This window comes from Protopterus annectens, chromosome 8.part0 (assembly GCF_019279795.1).
Source record: "Protopterus annectens isolate FY-2018-M chromosome 8.part0, PAN1.0, whole genome shotgun sequence".
NCBI lineage: Eukaryota > Metazoa > Chordata > Ceratodontiformes > Protopteridae > Protopterus > Protopterus annectens.
Genome location: NC_056741.1, coordinates 662755887 through 662778040, shown reverse-complemented (window position 1 = coordinate 662778040; position 22154 = coordinate 662755887). Strand labels below are relative to the sequence as shown.

Here is a 22154-nt window from a genome sequence, read left to right as displayed (position 1 = left end):
TTTGACTGTGCACCACAGCATCTTTTCAGCACCTGAACAACGGCATTGTCACAGGTCGTTGCTAGCAGTACATGGCTACATCTTTTGCTATTTCTGTGTTGTACTTCTACATAAGGGCATGCTTGTTGAATTCATTTTACAGCTATTTGCAGAGTGTGTAACAGCAGACAAGCTGATATGCCTGTGTGTTTCTGACTCTTCCAGGCCTCAGATACTCTCACGTATATATTTGAACAGCCTCAGGGAAAGGTACATATAAGTGGGATACACCTGTGATATAGTTCTGACATTTTTCAGTTCAGATTCTGGGTGATTCAGAGCATTTCTATTACTACACCTTTTTGACGTGCAAGCGGTGTCTATTCTCACTTATTGCCATTTGTTATGAAGTGAGGTTCAACACCTTTCTGCCTACTGTTAGTACATTTCACAGGGAGTCAGAGGGGCACAGCTGATGTTTGTTTACTAATCAGGGTCATCACTGTAGAGCAGTCACTGTTGGGAGGTCTAGCCTGTGACCTATGCTAATATGCCAGTGTGTATCCTGCTCAGATACTGTGTGGGGTTTGTAAGCTGCTACTGTAATCTTATTCCCTACTAGCATGGCTGATTCTCTTTTCACAGTCATGTCATGCAATTCAACAACACCTGCTGGTTAAGGCCCACAGTACAAGATTTGTGTTATGGCATTCCTATTTTCCCTTTTCATTCCCTCATAGTAATGCATGATATATTTATTACAGCACTAAGTTGTTGTATATCTGCTGTGGCTCAGTGGCAATTCATGCAGTTTAGTGTGTCCAAGGTCCGGGGTTCGAGACTGACAGGGTTATTTTATTTTGCTGAGGAGCAGACTACAGGCCTTGTCATACAGAGTGACTAAGGCACTTTTAAGCAGTTGTAATCAGGTTTGTGTGAGTTTGCACGACGCTTAGCTACGCTTAGGTAAGTGCACACAAGCACATACCCGCTGACTACTGCTTAAAAGTGCTTATTCCCGCTAACCCCCGCACTAATTTTTTTTAAAGAAAAGAAAATGGGGAAATAGGAAAGTGGTGAAAAAGGGGGCACAAAGAGGGTAGGACAGTAGGAAAACAAGCTTGGGATGTGCAGGAAGGATGTAGGGAAGGCCAATAGCTACCCAATTCTTTACCAGCAACAGCTGTGCATATGTTAGAAATTTAGAGTGAGATTTGAAACCTTCCACCCCTGAGAGAGGAGTGAGGACAACAAAGTATGTTGTACAGCCAATTGTAATTATCAGTTTACATGTCCAGCAGACATGTGTGTGAAATGGGCAACTATATATGGGGTGTAATTTTTTTGCAGGTACAGATTGCCCTTTTTCTTTTTTTTTTCAGGTAAGAGTGGAATGTGAGGTAAAGGAAGTAGGAATATTGGGGGAGGTGGGTTGGGGAGGTTAACAGACAAGACAAACAAGATGCATACAGGGGTGGAGTATGACACATGTGGTGGGTACACACAACTGACGGGGACGGATGTTTGGATATTGCAAGCCCATGAGCCCACAGATGGCAACAGTGGAACTGAGATCCTCACCCATGGGCGGTTACCACTGCACCTTCATAGCCCAGCCCATAGCTGTGCTGTGGGCTGGATAGAAGGGGCAGGCACACCCATGAGTTGCGCCACTCTCGCCTCAAGCTGGCGTACGGGATCAGTCATGGAACACCTGATCTTACTACGCACCACAGACCGGGCACTTTGGAGGGTGATTGGAGGCTTTCCTACGGCCATGCTTGCAGAGGGGGGCAAGCCCCATCCCCTGCAGTGCTTTCACCTGAAGGTGGCACAGGGCCACCGGAGGAGGAGGTCCCTGGCTGAGCACTGGTGCCAGGTGCAATTGCCAGCTGAGGTGGGACATGTGGGTCCGCTGGGACCCACCTTCCCAGTTGTCCTATGTTTAGCAGTATTTAATGGCATTTTGGGTTAGTAACAAACAACGCCATTCCAAATTAGTTTTAACAGCATGCATTAGTATTCCCATTAACCAAACACACATGAATTCCAAACGTTGAACAGCAAGCATAACACATGCATATTTGGAACAACAGTGGACATTCCAACAGCATGCAGGGTTGATTGGTGACAACAGACCATCAGGTTTGGATATGTGAACAGGGCACATGCATCAGCGTACATGCAGATATGTATAAACCAACAGGACAAATGTCCATAGGAATTAATTGTGAATACACATATCCAGTTTGGTGTGGAATGGCATCATTTGTGAACATAATGTAGGGTGGTAAAATATTACATTATCAACTTAAAATACCTATACGTATACTGTACATTCCTACTAGATGCAGACATATATCCACTACATGTATTAGTACAGTTCCCTGTATGCAATCTTAGAAATGTTGGTGATGGAGATGTTACTGCTACATTAATATACATTCCCTTTGTATTCATATATGTTCATATCTGGCTGTGTTCAAGTAAAGCATCCTGCTACATTTGAACAGTTACGTACAGTTCTAGCAACACACTGACATTTGTGGGATCACAAGCACAAGCTGCTCATGTACTGGATTAACATGTACATACTATACATGAAACAGTTGAGGACTATAAATATTCTTCTGAGATACTGACATTCCCATCAGCCAGTTTATATGGGCCTAGACACAACTGTGGATGTTCAGCATTTCATACAACCATACTATCTCCATAATGCAAGGGTACAACAACATATCCAAAATTTGGGACAGACACAGTACAGGTATTGTACTTTATTAAAAACATTTCACTCTTTGGTTGTGGCTGTCTCATTCATTTCATTATGTATGGCATACAATATACCTTTATTCCAGACTTCTTACACCTTTATTGGTAGCTTCAAACTGTTTCTCACACTCTCTCACTTATTTTATATCTACATTTCAGGATGGTACTTAATTCCAGGCTTTATTAACATTTATTACTGGGTTACAACAAACTTTTCGAGCTGACTCACTTATTTCATATGACAGTATATACAAGGATGTATTCATGACTTGTCTGTCCTTTATTGATGGATTAGAACACTCATTTTCAGGCTGAAGCAGTTATCTGATATTACAATACAGGTGGGAACTCTATTTGAGACTTGTTTACTCTTTATTATTGTATTACAATACTCCTTTTCAGGCTGCATCACTTATCTGATCTTAGAATACTAGCAGAAGCTTTATTCTAGGCTTATTTGACCTTTATTACTGGGTTACAACACTGAACTCTTTTACAGGCTGTCTCACTTATATTCTATAATAATACCAGCTGAATAATTACTAACCTGTCTAGTGGCGCAGCCTTACCAGCCTATCAGCATAGGCTTGCTGATTCGCGGAACGAACACCTGCAGCTGTAATATAGATGAAGGGATATTGGAACATACCTATCCATACTATAGGCTAGGATAGCATTTCTTACATACTTAATTACATGGATACTTACTCAGTCGTGGGGCATTGGGCATATGACGGGCCTCCTGGATCCATCAGTTCAGTTGGTCCTCCTTCCGTCACTTCAGGTCCGCATGGTGGTGACGGACCTGCTCACCAGTCCTGGGAATGCCTGTGGCACTGGTAAGATCATGTGCCAACTGGTTCCACTCCTCTGCCTTGTATGCTCCCCATTGAACCTGGCCCTGCATGAGTCAGCCTTCATGTTGGTGGACTAGGAGCCAAACCATATATTTGGACTCCTCAGTGCCCCACCTTTGCGTACTAAAGCGATTACCCTCTCTGACACCTGCCATCCTGACTACAAATGGGTACCACAATCAGTTATGGTGAGTATTCCTGCCGATGGGGCTTAAATATGCTGCATTTCCCGCACTTTTTTTTGATTGGCCATTTTTGAGAATTCTAAGCTGTCTGCAGACCTGCTTAGTAATGGTTAATCTACCATTTCTAAGTATATGCATGCTAATAGTGGTTATTTCTTTTAAGCTGTCATGGCTTAGAGGTTCTGTGCTTTGATTAAAAGGCACAGGGTCCTGGGTTCAAACCTTGTCACTCTCTTATTTTAATACTGGCTAGGGGGTGTGGCTGCGTTTAAGCAACCTAGCTCTACATTGCTCCACGGTGCCCTACAGTGCCCTGGTCGTCGCTGTGCGCATGTCCGCGCAAACACATTGCGCTGGGTAAAGCATTTTTTAATGTTGGGCGACTCGATTTCACTGGGTCAAGCACTATTAAACTATGAGCAACTCTGTTTAGCTGGATAAAGCGCTATTAAACTATGGGCAACTCTGTTTAGCTGGTTAAAGTGCTATTAAACTATGGGCACCTCTGTTTAGATGTTTATAGTGCTATTAAACTATGGGCACCTGTGTTTAGCTGTGTAAAACGTTCCTTAATGGCAGGCTATTATATATCTGGGTCTTTTCAAAATATATATTTTGTTCACTGATACATTGGCCATGTCACTGCTTTTAATAAAATTTTAATCATATTTATCTGGTATTATTTCAAATACTGATTTAAAACATAAATAAGAAGGGGAGTTGTGGGACTTGAACCGTGAATGCTTTCTCTTTGTGCATACACTCTACCATTATGCTATTGCGATTTGGATTAATTTGCATAAGTAGTTCTTATATGCCCTTCAATGTCACAATTGCTAACTGTGGTTAAGCAATGGGCACACCCGCACAAACAAGTGCAAATACGGGCAGCTATATCGTGGATTTAAAAAAAAAAATGTTTTCAGTTTTTTAATTCTAATGGGGGTTTACAGTGTCAGGGAGTGTGGTGTTGGGTGAAAGTACATTTGACCGGACTCGCTCTTGTCTGTTGACATTATGCTTTTTAAAACCTTGCAGGGGCGTGGACTTTTAGACTGCTCGGCAGTTGGACACGCCCCCTGCTTGCCTACTCAGTCCGTGTAAGAGTTACGGATGAGTCAGCATGCCCTCATGAATATTCATGGCATGCTGACATCATACCGTTCAACTGAAGCCTCCGAGTAAGACATATTAAGTCTTACACGGATGTTTTGTGAAGCCGGCCCTTTATCTTTTTATGCAAATTTTGTATTTTTGTTATTTTTGTTCATGCTTCATATATTTTCGATTTGCAGAATTGTTAATCAAAATTACTTTTTTCCACTTTGCATTCTTTATCTGTTGGTGGATACTTGTGAATGTGTTTTTTCACATAAGAGGTACATGCAAATATTTATTTTAGAAGTGCATTACCCTAGTAAACAATGTTAAAAAAAATAAATATTGTGATTTGTCTGGGATTATAGCTCCATGCTTTAGGGTCTAATGTGGAGAAGGACATACTTACTACCAGACTGCAGGCTATATTGGGGGAGGAGGATTACACATATACTATATATTAGTGAATTAAAACATATGCAAGAGTTGTAGACAATAGTAAGTGTACATCTGAGGAAAACTGAGCATCTGGTAAGGATCATTAAATCTCCAAGTCCATTTTCTATTAAGAATTGACATATTTTATTTGAAGTTTCTTAGTATAGAGGTGTTGGATGATATTAGATATTTGTAGTATGGCGCAGTGGTAGTGTTGTCACCTCACAGCAAGAGGTGCTCTGGTTTGATTTTTGGCTAGGGTGCCTTCTGTTTGGAGTGTGCATGTCCTCCCTGTGTTCGTGTGGGCTTCCTTCATGTGCTCTGGTTTTCTCCCACATTACAAAAACATGCATGTGGAGCATTTCTCCCTAGGCCTCTGCTGAAAAATGGCTTGTTCCAATTTGGACTTTCCAGGTTAACAAATGTAAAATTAAATAAATAGTAGGTGCAAACCTTATTCTAGAGGAGGAACCAGACCTGCTTTTTGTAGTGCGCACTTTACTTCTGATGTGTGAAGATTAGAGATTTTAAAAGAATAACCTAGCATAAATTGCATATTTACTTTTTCAACATCATCATGAGAGAACGTAATGTCTGAAATCAAATATATCTCATAAATATTTTTGGAACCTTATATTTTCTTTGAAATGCCCTAAGACTGAAAAAATAGCAATGCAATCATTATTATAATTCTCTGAGGAAAATATCCAAATAACAAAGCTTTTGTTTTTAAAATTTTGAAGTGAAGACCTAATTGTTGAAATGATACAAAAAATGCAATCAGTGTTATCAAGATAGACAGAAATTATACTGGATATTGAGGATTCAGATCTGAGACTGGCTACAATTAGTTTTGCATTAGTGAACTGAGTCGATGGTTCAATTAATATTGATAAAAAAGGAGAACAGGAATATAATGGGCCTTATCCTTGGGACACATCACCACTACTCAAAAAGTGATGTGACTGTTATTCCTGTGACAGTCCTATGCATGTTCATTTAAAAAGGTAGATCAAAAATAATGACAGCACCACACTGTTAACTCTGAGAAAACTGGTACTTTGAATAACTGTAGCTGAGGTACTGAGTCACATACTTTCCTAACTTCAACAGATAGCATATCTTGCTTTTTAATAACATATTGGGCCAATTTCAGAAAAAATTACTGCTTCGTGCTAAGCAAATTTGCACAAAGACCATCCACAAGCAAGATCTGTGTGACATAGAAAACCAAGCTACACAACGTGGATAGCCTCAATATTGTGTTCTGTCGTGCTATATGCTAATGACTATATAATGAGGCACCATGTATGACAACAAGATAAAACAAAATGGTGGAGTGATTCAGAAACACTTACATGCTGTGCAATGGAGTTGCATCTATAGGATATTTGAATTTGTCTGTATACCAGTGCTCAGGTGTCATACATCATAGAATTATGTTAGCTGTTGTCATAGCCATCGTAAATCTGTATCTGCAGGAGGATCTAATTACAGCTTTTGTGCCCAACTGTGCATGGCATGACCTCAGGAGGCACTGGGTCATTTGACTGCGCTTAACATTTCATTGCTTCTCAACATCAGCATTGTGGACTTGTACTGTATAGATAGGGACACCATCAAGTGAATTGTGGAAATGTGTCAGACACAACTAAAGTACCATTAAACTCATGGAGTATTTATTCCAGTGGATACCAAGTTATATGTTGCTTTTTTATATTAGCTACAGTGACATAACAATGGCCTTCTGGAGATGCAGTGGGCATGTTTTAAACATCTGCTTTGAGAAACTGCATCAATTTTTCAATGCTATATTTCACTATGTGGAGTAGAATATGTGATTCCCAAGTACCTGAGAAGAGAAAGCCAGCATGATGTGAAACTTCTATGACACACCTCATTGTCCTGCGGTACTGGGGACCATAATTTGTAACCATATTGAAGTAAAGGACTCATATGTTGAACTTAGAATGAGGCATATGAACTGCAAAGGATATCACTCCATCAGTTGTGAAGTCTGTTTAAAGTAATGCACAGGATAGCATCTATAATGTGTGTGCAGTTCAGTCAGGCAGTGTTCATGACTCCCACATATAGAACACATGTGACCTGTACCAGTGGTTTGCTAGGAGTGACTTCCCACAAGAATATTTTATGGACATTGCTAGATATATTTTGGAACTCTGGTTCATCACACCCATAAGAAATTTAAATAGTCAAACATGCCATGGGTACAGCCATGCACTATCACAAACCATAAACATTAATAAGCATATGTTTGGGTTGCTGAAGATATGTATTCACTGTCTGGATACATTCAGTGGTGCCCTGCAGTATGAACCTGCAATGTGTGCCAAAATATGACAGTGTGTGCAAAGTTACATAATATTATGTTTAGGAAGCAGTAAGAGCCAGGTGGTCTCTTGCAGATCAGCATTTCCAGCACAACAGGCAGTAGAGGTCAAGTCTGAGGAGCAGCCAACAGTAGGGGATGATGATGCCAGAAGGAAGCTGACACTGTATGCTTTGGTACAAGCACAGAGGTAGAAGATTGCATGTGGCTTCACAAAATATTAAACAAGAACTAAGCAGATACAATACAGTAAAAATGATACATGCAAAACCAACTCTAGGCTATGCATAGGCTGACATTGATGTACCTCAGACAGGCAAACTGAGTAACAATGTACAAATGACAGGGTACAGCTGTTATAATTGGCACAGGTGGAGAGGGGAGTACAAGCGTTCCTGTCTTTTACAAGGAAGCGTGAGAGTGTGTCAGTATTTTTTTCACTGCACCTTGTCTTAAGGCATGGTTCTGTTGGTATGGAAACAATGGAATTAATAGCCTTATTTCTGCATGGGCCTTAAAATCCTACCACTACTACTATCTTCCTGGGACATTCAGGATACTGTATTTCTGCCTGACACTTACACTTTTGTTTCCACATTCTTTAAGTAAATGTTAGGCATCTAGGTTCACTGACCACACATCCCACACAAAACAATCATAGATGTGCAACTGATCAAGGACACATCACTATTACAGTATCACTGTTACAAATATTGTAGATAATGACATATGTGGAAGGCACACTACAGTAAAACAGAAATGAACAGTGCAATCAGTACGATCTCAGGTTTTTGTATCCCATCCAACTACTTAACAATCCTGCAGGGAACTAATTGCCATACTCTTGCAATTTCCCATTTAATATAGTTTGGACAGCAAATTGAAAAGTACTGACAAAATGACATTCTTCTAGGCAGTAGGTTCAGGAGCAGATAAAAGCAACCATATTTAAAATGACTGGATTTGTAAGAAGAAGCACTTAATGCAAACAGATACACTAGGCTGAAGAAATACTTTGCAAAAATCACCCTTGGCAGGAATGAAATTCTTGTAAGAGTGTTTTCCTCCCTAGCATGATAAGGCATATCTCACTTACATCTTGTAGAGTTACTTGTCCAAGCGTGGTGATTTTGGTAATTATGGCTCAGCTCATTATTGTTGCTGAAACCCTCAATTTAAGTAAAGAGTACACCTGATTGACATCATGCAGAATTCTAATCAATGCTGCTCACATACCAGGGTCCCTGTAGGCATCACTGGACATGAGAGTTCAGCCTATGCTGCTAGGGATGCAAGACCTGTCATTACCATATTTAATCATCTGGACATGGAGTCACTGTAGATCATGTCCTTTTCAACAGTATATATATATATATATATATGTGTGTGTGTGTGTGTGTATATATATATATATATACATATATATATATATATATATATATATATATATATATATATATATATATATATATATATATATATATATATATATATGTGTGTGTGTGTATGTGTATGTATGTATATGTATATATATATCAATGAAATGATATATATATAGGTAGACCATTACAATAAATTTGATACCTATGAATGCCACTCACACTATAAGGGAGATAGACAGCAAGCATATTAATTTTAAGATGCATAACCGTTATTGCTACACAAAAGATATATTAAAATAAAGATTTTCCTTTACAATTTAAACAAAACCAAATAGTTAAGTATTAAATCTATGTATAGTTGTGTTGCCTTAGTGTTTTATAAAATATTAAAAATAGATAAAGACTGTATTTAAGTAATCTGTAAAGACAGATGCATGTATACTTAAAAGATATATAAGATACTTTTCATTATAAAACTACCATATGGCGGGGCCGGGGGAGGATTCTGAAATGCAGACTTAGAGAGATCGCTTGAATGATTAGATCATTCAAGGATGAGATATTTTTTCTCATGGAGGGGTTTGGTGGTTGTTTATCTTATATTGTTCTCAGTTATGATCTTGTAATTTACATTTATTGGGTGTCTATAATCTATTGTAATACTGTTGGAAGAAAAAAGAACAAGTCTTTCTCTTCATGTACACACATCTACACATTGTTACGAGTATATGAATATGGATAAAAGCAAAGCTAATATAAATCCAATTGCAAAATGTATATCTCTTAATGTAAATGGTTTAAATAATAGCTGCAAAAGGGGAAGTCTTTATAGATATTTAAAGCTATGTGAAGCGCAACTAGTATTTTTACAGGAAACACACCTTACACAGGAAGACATAAATAAAATAAACAATGAAAATTATACAATACTAGTAAGTTCCACCTATAATCAGAAGTGAAGGGGAGTAGCAATTTTGTGGAAAAACACTACTTTAATGCCTAAAATCATAAACACGTTCCATGACAACTCAGGAATGTTTTGTCTAGTGACAATATCTATCAATGAAATGATATATACATTAGTGAATATTTATTGGATACCAGGACTTGGTGTTAGAGTGGCCAAACAACACTTAGAAGACATTGTACAATATACCAAAGGCAATTTAATCATAGCTGGAGATTTCAATTGCATTATAAAAGAAACTGACACAAATACTAAAACTACACGTAAGAGATCACCTTTAACAAAGTTGTTATCTGAGTTTGTTGAAACTTTTAATATAGTTGACATAAATGAGTATGCTATCCCAGATTCACTATTCTTTACACATTTTTCTCATAGACATAATACATACTGTACAACAGATAGAGTGTACATAACAAAGGATTTAACCTCTAAATTAAATAAAGTCAAGACAATTTCATGTCCATTTTCGGACCATAACACCATAACGTTTGAGATAGACTTATGTTTCAAGAGAAGGATATCAGTAACAAGAATACCATCTTACATAACAAATCTCAAAGATTTTAAGGAATTTTATATTAAAAAGACACAAACATTCCTAGATATCAAGCTTACAAAAGATGTATCTGAAATATATATATATGGGATGCATTGAAAGCATACCTATATGGAAGAGTGGTGGGATGGTATAAAAATAAACAAAAACAGTGGAATAAGGAATTAATGGAATTACAGTCAAAAGTAGATAATTTAAAGCTTGATATTCAAAATGGAGAAACCAACTTAATAAAAGAACTAGAAGATACTAATAAAAAATACTCAGAGACGCTACACCACAAAACAATGATCAACTTAGAAAAAATTAAACTACTTTACTATTCAATGAACCTTAGAAACCAACGAAGAATAGCAAATAGGGCTAAAAAGATTATTAAAACAAATCAAATCAAGGAAATACATAATATAGAAACCAAAAAGAAAGTATCTGATTTAGAAGGAATACTAGAAGCTTTTAGGCTATTTTTTCATAAACTTAATAATCAAAATGAGAAAACAGAAACACATTCAGCATTGAAAGCTTTTCTCAAAAACAATGTTAAAGTTAGGTTATTAGAGGAGTAGGTACAACTAATAGATAAGCAAATAACAATGACAGAACTTAAAGCTGAAGTAAATAAGCTAAAATTAAACAAAGCTCCAGGTATAGATAATATCACCCCAGAAATGTTTAAATTACTATCAAATGAGGCTTTGCTGTTGTTATTGAATGTCTTTACTTCAGTTAAAAATGGTAAAGACATTCCTCCTTCTTGGAAGTACACATTAATATCACCAATTCTGAAACAAAATAAAGATCCCAGTGAATGTTCATCATACAGACCCATTTCACTTCTTAATATAGATTATAAAATTTTTATGGCAATACATGCTGCTCGAATAAAACAATTACTACCACTTTTGATAGAGGAGGATCAAACAGGTTTTATAAAAGATAGGAACATTTATGACAGCATTAAACTAATTATTTCCTTAATTGATTATATAAATGTCACAAAAAACAAAATGAATGTTATTAGCTTAGACATAAATAGCGCATTTGATTCAGTGAACTGGGATTATCTGTGGTTAGTTTTAGAAGAATATGGCTTCTCAAACAACTTCACTTTGTTAATAAAATCATTATATGAAAAATCATTGGCTTATATAAAACAGGGATCTTGTCTGTCTAAATCTATTAAAATAACTAAGGGCACAAAACAAGGCTGCCCTCTTTCTCCATTATTGTTTGCGCTAGTCATTGAACCCTTAGCAAATAATATACGTATGGATAAAAATATTGAAGGAATATAGCTAGACAACAGCCTAGAGCTTAAAATTCAACTTTTTGCTGATGATATTTTAATTACCTTAAAAAATAATAATAGCAGTTTAAAAGCATTATGGGACTCAGTTCAAAACTTTCAAAACTTTTCAAGTCTTAAATTTAATGAGAACAAAACAAATGTATTGCTTATAAATACTAATAAAAAGATCTAAATAAAAAATACCATAAATATATCTCTACCGATAATATAATTAAATACTTGGGAATTATAATAACTAACAACCTAGATACTACAATTGAAACAAATTATAAAGAGACCTTAAATAATATTAAAAATCTAATACAAAGATGGAATAAATTCTTCTTTTCAATGGAAGAAAGGCTTTATATAATTAAAATGATCATATTTCCAAAAATTCTTTATGTCATACAAGCTTGTTCTTTGCCACCAGCTAAATCGCACCTAAAACAATTAAATGATTTAATGGTAAGATTCCTATGGTATCCAAAAAAACCAAGGATAGCTATGAAGTATCATCTAGATGATTGGGATATAGGTGGCATAGGTTTACCAGACATAGAAATATATTTCAATTCATCCATTATTAAAACAATATCATTATGGCTGAATACAAAATATACATCAAAATGGAAGCTAGTTCATGAGAGAATCTGGTTAAAATCAGGATTTGTAGTAGCAAATAAGTATACAGATTTCATACCAAACAATTTTCTATGGCTGATGAAGGAATATATGATGATACATAAGAATAAAAATATAAGTTCCAAATACATTACTTATACATTAAACATTTTCCAAAATCTTATTAATAGCAATCCTGATATTAAAGCATGGTCATTTCTTTTATATCCAGTAGCGTACACACAAGGTAATATAATAACATTTAATATGGAAGTAGTCAACATGCTTAAAGAAAAGGGATTAATATATTGGCATCAATTGCTAAACTCTGGAAAACCTCTGACAATAGACCAGATTAAACAGAAATTAAATATGGAAGATAGTTCATGGTTACATGTACAAGAATTAAGACAGTATATATTAAGCAAACAAGAAACAATGCAGCCATCAATAAGACAAAATGTTCCTAACCTTATAGAACATATAATATTACTAACGAATCAACCCATTACTGGAAAGGGATACTTATCATCTATTTATAAAACAAACAAAAAAATAAAAATGCATAATAATGACAAAATATGGAATTATTATAGATCAGTTAATGGACATGTGCCAAATGACAGAGATAAAAAACTAATTCTTCTCTCTCCAAAGCAGACATCACTTTCATTACATTGGAGACTTTTTACATGGCAATTCATACACAGATCTTATGTAACCCCTCATAAAATGGAACTTATGTTTAAGAAAAATATTGGCTGCTGGAGATGTGATTTATCAATAAAAGCAGACTGGCAACATATGTTCTACGAATGCCATTTAATTAAACCATATTGGTTTAAAATAAATTATTTTCTGCAAATGGTATTCAATGATAAATTCCAGATTTCCAAAACTATTATTTTGTTTAATGCACCTGTACCCGACTGTGTGCCAAGAACAAAATATGTACTCTTATGGACTCTCCTAGCTATTGCAAGGAAGAACATTACATCAAACTGGAAATCCAAAGCTTCTCCAACTTTTAAGCAATTCATGAATATGGTGTCAGCAGTATCGCAATTGGGAATGAACACTATTAAAGGAAGAACTGAAAGAACTACATCATTATACGTAGCATGGCAAAAAGTAACTGAAATACTGGAGAATAATGACTGCAGCAGATTATAATCAGGAAACAATTGTATAGAAAATCAATTATATGTCAACAATAGACACCCTTGGTAATACTTTATTTTGGTTTTAATGTTTGATATCTGTTTAGAGGTTTTAGCCTACCTTTTTAAATAATTTGTAAATACTTCATTGTCATAAATAACCTGCATTCATGTTTTCTTGTTTTTGGAATTGAATAAAAATATTTAAAAAAAAAAAAGAATATTGATGTTAATATAAAACTCATTATTCTATCAACTTTCTTAGTTTAGAAGAGCAATATTAAAAAAGTCGCTATTTTTTAAAAAAAACACTTCTTTATAAAAAACATACATGGTGATTACAAATGTTAACAAGATCACAGCAATGTATAAAAAAAAAACAACTCATCATGATAAACATCAGCATATAAAAGCTATATGGCATTTGCATATGGAAACATAAACACTGTATAAATGATAAGATGCCTTCCCAAATATTAATTTTGTACCATACAGTGTATGTATGAAGATACTCCAGTATTTAGAACATTTTGTTATAGCAACTATTATGTTGTACTGTTTACTCTACTTAATAATGAGACTTATGTATTGCATCCAAATCAATCTGTGTATAATATTTCCAATTTGAAAACATACAGGAGGAAGGTGTGGTTATTATTGTTCTGATCTGCACAAGCTCTGTAGCTCCCAGGCAAACAGCAGACTTGTAAATACCAAAAATCCAAAATGTGACATTTGTTGCTGGGTCAGCTGAGTCTATATGGCCTATGCAATTCATCCATCCACAACCTTTTTTCCCATTTTTGCACATGAGATCAGGGTGTTACTTCAACCGTGACAATCATCTAGAGCCAAGGTTCACACAATTAGGTGGGTATACAGGCATAGGCCTAATTTTATACAGTAAACATTGGTCTTCAGAACTTGCCCAGATAGATCAGCTACATATAATTTGCATCACTTCTGAGCAGTGTAAATGGCATTTTATGCTTCATTTATATAAAATAATGGGTGCCAGTTACCAAAGCTATAATACTTATCAAAAATGAATCTAGCTATCGGGAATACATTTGAGGCTGACAATCCATTCTTCCTCTTTAAAGGGGTTGTTCTGCATATTGTTCTATTTTTTTAGTAGAATCGCTAATGGCTAAGAGACATTTGCTGTCTGATCACAAATCAGTCTCGCTACAAGTAACTATAACACAAGACCCCATTAGCAACAACTAGACTAAAACACTTCTCCAAGGCCAATTACAACCTATTATGTGACAGCATAAATAGCTTCATAATCCATCCCCCCAGTGATGGAACAGACACCTATGCTGAGTTAGACACCAATGCTTTATATGAGCACCTGTACAATTGCATTGAGTCTGCCGTACCTGATAGAACCAAAGCAAGATTTTCAAGGAAAAATAAACCTGTCTGGTGGACAACTGCCATTAATAGTCTATAAAACAGAGAAAAAAGTTGCTGTCTAAGAGTAGGAGGGAATGGTTTCTAAACTGGAAACACTCTCTCTTCAACTTAAACAAGCAAATAAGACAACTAGTAAAGTCCTCCAAAGCTAACTATGAATCCAAATTAGTGTCACTAACTAACAGAAACCACAAGGCATTCGTTAGTTACAGCCATAACCTCAAAGGCAAGGCTCAGTTTTGTACTTAACTCATAGTTAATGGTACTACATATATAAAATCTGTGGATATAGCAAACCTGGTAGCTGACAGGTTCAGTGAAAACTTCATTCCCTTGTCCTCAGCACATAAACCCCAAAGCATTCCTAACACCTGTCCCCCACCTAGTATCTCCAAGGAGCAGGTCTTAAATACCCTTTCCAAGGCCAAAAACACAACTTCTATAGAACCAGACAACATTCAGGGCAGTGTTCTACATGAATTAAAACAGGAATTAGCATCACCATCAGGCACACTTTTCAATCACAACCTAAGCAATGGCTTCATACCAGCAGAATGGAAAAGAGCTACTGTCATCCCTTTGCACAAAGGGGGTGCATCCATGGACTCCAGAAACTATAGACCCATTAGCCTGACCAGCTTAATCTGCAAGGCCATGGAATGAATCATTATGGACCTTCTTAACAAAGATATAGGAAATCTCCAAATGCTCAACCCCACCTAGATTGGCTTTGTCAAGGAGAGATCATGCCTGTTCAACTTGGTGGAGTTCTTCAAGACAGTCATCAAAGCCATAGACGAGGGCAAATCTGTGCATATGGCCTATCTAGACTTAGCCACGGCCTTTGATACAATCCACCATTCAGAAATCATTGATCAACTCACCCAGCTGGGTATCAACCCATATATTATCAGGTAGATTGCAAACTGGCTCACTGATAAAAATCATACGGTCATAATAGGGGACTCCACCTCCTCCAGCAGACCTGTAACCAGTGGTGTTCCACAGGGATTGGTTCTGGGACTTTACTGTTTGGAATCTACTTCTCCAAAGTACAGGCTAAAACTAAAGGACGGTGGCTGACAAAGTTTGCTGATGATTGCAAAATGGGAGCGATTATTGAAACCACTAGCAATGTCAACATCCTGCAAGAAGGTCTTATGCAGGCTAATGACTGGTGCCAAAATCATGGTCTTAAACATAATGCAAAAAAATACATTATCATCCCCTTTGGCAAGGGTGATGCTCCTGCAGACTGCCATATCAATAGCAATACACTAAGCACACAGTCAGTAGTGCGAGACCTGGGCACACAAGTCGACAGTGACCTTTACTTCAATCACCATGTTTCCACAGTGGTAAAAAGGGCATTTTATATTGCTCATATCATAAGTAAGGGCATTGCCTCTAGAAAAGAAGAAGTTATAACCCCCCTGTACTCTTCTGTCATCATGCTAATAATAGAGTACAGTGCTCCCTTTGGCATGTTCCCTTCCAAACACCTGCAGTAATTGGAGAGACCACAAAGGATCCTTACAAAGAAAATTCATGGTCTTCAAGATCTGTATTATAAGAAAAAACTGAAATCATTGTCACTTTACTCTTTGTCATACAGACTGCTCAGAGGCAACCTGTGCCTTGCATATAGAATAATCTCTGACCCAGCTTTAATGAAAATGCTGCACATTCGCAAGTCAAATGACATACGGGTCACTCGCTGAAAGGACCTTAACCTGGTGTGTGACACTAACAGAACTTGTTGGAGAGAAAAATTTGTCTCACAGAGGTTGCCCCACCTTTGGAACAAGATTCCTATTCATGTTAAACAAAGCCCGTCGTTGGCTCTATTTAGACTAAATTTGGACGATTGGATGGGCTACTGGAAATTCATCCCAGGAGTTCCACCTGTGTCCCTCTAGGGCAGGGGCAAAAGGTGCTGATTTTAGTGTCTTCTTGAATCAGACACCCATGGGAACATGGGTTGAACTTGACTAGGCTTATAAGGGCCCTGGGGTCATTCTATGATTCTATGATCCTATGATCATTTTGCCACTGTTTTATACCACCTGCACTGTCCACCATTAGACTCTAGCTCGAGAGCTAGGTGTCCTTAATAAGCTTTTGTTAAGCACCTCTAAGCACTGTTGTGATCAGGTCTTGAATTAGGGAAATCCTTAACAAGATTATCTTTTTCCTGATTTTGGACTGTAATCATGGATCGTCATTAACTACATATTAGTTATGGTCAAAATGCTGAAGCAACTGCATCACAGATGAAACTCTTGCTACATAGGACATTTGACTACAAAAGAATTATGTCCTTCATTCAGGTATTTATCAACTACCTTTGCTAGTGCTTTGTAAAGTATACACAGAAGGGACATCATCTAAAAGTAATATGCAGGGTGTTTAGCATTGTTTCTGGGAAATGGAATTATAAGTTTTTCCTGAAGGAGGAGTATTGGCCAATACTAAAAAAATTTTAAATATGCAGATAAATAGTGACAAAAATATTGCAGGTTTTTCACAACTGCATGAAAAGTGCACAATTTTTTAATTTTCCATAAGTTAGGACGTCTGTGGTATAATTTAATTTGGTGAAAGAGAAAGGAAGTGGGTAACCCAAAGTACTCTGCATATTCAGGATTATCTTTAATAGTGAATAGAGTACATGTTTAAACATAATATTTTAGAGAGATCAAAAGTGACATATTATTAAGCAGTAATATTTGTATCAGAAGTCTGTTAAAAGAATATTTACTAATATCAATGATTTGTAAGCATTACAATTTGTAATTGCCTCCCTCTTCAGTATCAAGCCTTTATAGGTCTTGTACTACATTTCATTTTTACTTTTGTATTTCTTTCTTTTCTTATGTCATTTATCAACCTGAGCATCTAGCCTTCCCAGTTTACCAGATGACCTATTCATTCTTCTGCCTTACAAGGCATATCACACTATATTCACTCTGAAGGGAGTGTTACTTTTTGTGATGGTGATACCTCATTGATATCTAGATCAGAAGTGAAGGATGGTTGCAGGTTCTTTATCATAAAGGACTGCAAACATTTTTCTTCTGTGGTCCTAATGTCTCTACCTTAGATGGCTTTGGGGCATAGCAATGCAATGCATGTGTTACTGGTGTTTGCATGTATCGTGCATATAAGCTATCATTCACAAATGCTCAGATAGATGCTGTGTTTCACTTGAATCTCTTAGGTCTTGGTACATGTTCCTAGAACCTTCATCAGGAGATACTCCTGTTACCATGATACCTTTACAGTATTTTCCCAAAGTAGGCAGCTGGAATCATGCAAACTTATTAAAGTTAATTGTATATACTACATGCATAGCCACTCAACAAAGAGAAAACTATAAAAGTCCACTGTCCTCTGAAATCTGTTTTCAAGACATTTGTTTTTCACTGATGTTGCTCACTTAAATTGACTTCAATGATTTGTCATACAACCATCCCGCAAATACCATCCCCAGTCCTAGTATTTGAACCTTGGTTACGTGTGTCATAATCAAAACTTCATCCATCTGCCCTATACTGTCAGTCCTTTACTTTAATTTAGTGTAGGTAACTGCAACAGGAAATTATAATATTGCACTTAACCATTTGATAACTACAAAACTGTTTCTCCTAATTAAAAATAAATGTAGGAGCTAAGCCCCAGAAGCCTTCTTGTGCAATATCTACTCCCCTACTTCTATATTCTCATTCTGAGGACATACAACATTGGAGAAAGAGAATGCACATTTAGGGAAATTCCATTTTGTTTTTATACCTACAATTAATGACAATACAAAATTATTTCCTTCGTTTACCAATTACTCCATGATTACTAACTTCAGTGTGATTGAGAAGCAACTTACCTCAACACTAACTGATAATAAGGTAGTGAAAGTAATCTGGAAGGGGCATCATCCCAGCTCCATGATATGCACACACATACTGTCACACATAGAGCACACACATACACAGCTGTGGGCAGTTAGAATGCTCACCAAATGATGTAGTGGAAAATGATAACACCTAGGTAAAATCCCATGTGGCTAGGGGGGGGTCACACAACTCAGCTCAGAAGGAACGTCAACCCAAATTAAAGAACCCAGCAGCATTGTGTGACAGAAGGGCTAAGTGCCATGTCATTAGACCATCATGATATAGAGTTCATTAGGGAAAAAAGTTTTTCTCTGCTTACTATTTTTAAAACTGGATGCTATTAGTGTTTCATTAGTGAAATTATATACAAGAACATGATGAGACAGTAAGATGTGGGATGCTGATTGCCTGATTACAAAGCAATATATGGTCAGAAAAGTAATAAAGCCTAAAATAACAAACTCCCCTCATGCTGATCTGAAAGTTGTTATTCTAAAGACAGTTTACTGGAAAGAGGGAAACGGGGCATTCAATCTGCATTCAATGGAAGCTCATTCAAAAAAATCAGCATTCAGTTTTACTGAAGCTTATGTCTATGATATAGGACATACCCTGCCATTACAGGCTGACGGAATTTTTTCAAACAGAAAAGCATCTTAAAAAAATAGGAGGCAGTCTATCTACTCTGCTGTTCATTATATACTTGAAAGGAAAATGTATTTTCTTTATTAATAATTTTTTCATATTCTTAGTCAAAGCTGAAATGTTCAACTTCAGCGAATGCAGAAGTACAAATAGCACTGATTGCAATAATGTACTAGAAACGTACATCATCACTTGTGGAAAAAGTCTCATTTTACCATATCAAAGCTATTTTAGACAAGTACAGGGGTGTAATCCCTAAAACATCAAGTGTGGGGATCATGGGCAAGTGACTTTGGCTCAGCATACAACAAAAAAAAAGTTATAATTCTGCTTATTCTGCAGATAGGGGGTTGGGAGGGTGGCCTAATGGTTAAGGTGTTTGCCTTACAAACACAAGGTGCAAGGTTTGAGTCTCACAAAGGATAATTGACTTTGCTTAAAATGGCTCGCAAGGGCAGTTAGCTTAATATGAATCTATAAGAAAAAATGTATTGCTTTATATTTCATAAAACTTCCAAAAAACATGAGCTTTAATTCTAATTCAAATTAATTTTTTTTTTAAATTCAAGTGGATTTTGAGCTAATGACTTAATAATGCCACATAAAAAAACCTTTTATATTAATGCGCACATCGTTAAGTGTTTGCCATGTCTATACCTTCTGCAGAGTCCACGCAGATAGCAGGAATTTGTCTTTTATCTGAAGGCAAAAGAGTCACAACCTTGGTAATTAGAAGATATCATGCAAGAAAAGCATTGTTTAATCACTAGCATGTATTTATTAATGTGCTTAGAGTGCTGAACATTATTTCCACACCTTATATAATTGCAGAATGTACTTTTCTTAAAGTATTTTACCACTTAAATGCCAACATACTGTGAGAAAGTATTAATGTTGTAAGAAAATCAATTTAAAACTGAGCTAGAACACTTCATTAGAAAGGCATCTGCATTTTCTGAAGTGCAGAAGGAAACATTGAAAATCTGTTCTAACAATATGTGCGCTAGTAAAATCTGTTTTCTTTCTGCTGAAATAATATGCTGGTTTGTAATTCACACTGTCAACAACAATTCTGATCTAGATATTAATCTATTTTAAAAATACAAGTAAATATCAAAATCCTCATAAGATTGCTATGTATCCCTTGCAAAAGAAATCTACCCTCTTCCTGTTGCCATTTTAAAACACATATACATATACTGACGTTATTCACCAAATGGATAAAATATGAAAGGTTTCCCTAGTGTGTTGCTCAGAAAAATAGTACTATACAGGGTAAACATTATCCAAATATATGTACATATTTCTTGTGTAAACCAGTGAGATTTTTTTTTAGTTGCTAAGATGAATGCCTCATTAATAAGTTAGTTTCTTTGATTCATTGTGTTTGTTTATGTTCCTTACCTGTGACAAAGAGTTTTGTCCCATTCCCGAATGAGCTTAGTGTATAGTGACAGCAGGCACAAAAATAAGTTCCAGCATAAGCTTTTTGTACGTTATATATTGTTAAGGAGCAATCTATTTGGCTTTTCTCTTTTGATGGAGAAAATGTTTTGTTTTCTTCTATCCGCTGTGGGGCTTCATCATTCCTCTGTATGTACCACACTATATCAAAGCAATAGGTGTTGTCCTTCAGAATTTTGCAGTTCAGGCTGGCAGAATGCCCATTAAGAATTCTCATTAAGGGGGGAGATTGTACCAGATTTGTCTGTAAGACTGAAAATCATGAACAAAGAATTAAAGCCAGCAAAAGTAAAAACTCAAGTTTTCATTACAAGCAGCGGTGATATTCAAAAGTTATTAATCTTGCCACTGAGTCTGACATACATAAAATAATTTCTTGAACCTTTTCACATTTTTCTTTCTTCATAACCTGTGTCATAACTTTATATGTTTTATTATGCAAATTGTAAGTGTTGATACAATGGACTTACCTGGGAAGATAAAAAACAAAGACCAGGCTCTTATTAGCATGATGCAAAGTAATTTCACTTACGGTCATAATAACTGACCATCTCAGTACAAAAGCGTGAACCTTTTGATGTAATCATGATGGAGCATGTATTTCTTTTTTCAATATTTGTGGTTTAGGGGAGGTAACATAGTCCATCTGTCTTATTTCCTGTACATTCAAAAAAACTTCAACACATTTGTTTAGTTAAGTAGATCATTCTTGGCAACAAATACATTGCTGAGCAAGTGATTTTAGATAATATACATGACAGTCACTTTTTTATTTGTTTACTGCTGTAGAGGACTGATCCACAGGAACTAATATCCTCTACACCCCAAGAGCACTTCCCTATGTATTGCCTGGTTAAGTGATTGTTCCCAGTCATGCATGAGACCTACGGAAAAAAAAACATGGATATGAGATGAAGGTCATTAACAGCTCATAACCCAAATTCCTTGTGCCTGGTACCAAGGACTGCGAAACAGTGTGAGAGAGATGTGCTTCATCATGCATTTAATTGCTGGGTGAGAAAGTCCTGAGTCTCACAGTGAGAAAGTTATACTTATAGCTAATGAACT

General features: G+C 36.3%; 1 protein-coding gene across 2 annotated transcripts in view; it reads right to left on the bottom strand.

Moving 5' to 3' along the window:
- LOC122808972 (immunoglobulin kappa light chain-like) overlaps nucleotides 1-21657 on the bottom strand; it is a 308520-nt gene extending 286863 nt beyond the window's left edge. For both annotated transcript variants that reach the window (XM_044080136.1, XM_044080137.1), the window contains exons 1-2: nucleotides 21557-21657; nucleotides 21027-21338 (exon numbers count right to left, since the gene is read on the bottom strand). In XM_044080136.1, coding sequence (XP_043936071.1) covers nucleotides 21027-21338; nucleotides 21557-21596 — 352 coding nt within the window. In that variant the 5' untranslated portion in view covers nucleotides 21597-21657. The remainder of the gene's footprint in view (nucleotides 1-21026; nucleotides 21339-21556) is intronic.
- Between the last annotated feature and the right edge of the window lie 497 nt (nucleotides 21658-22154).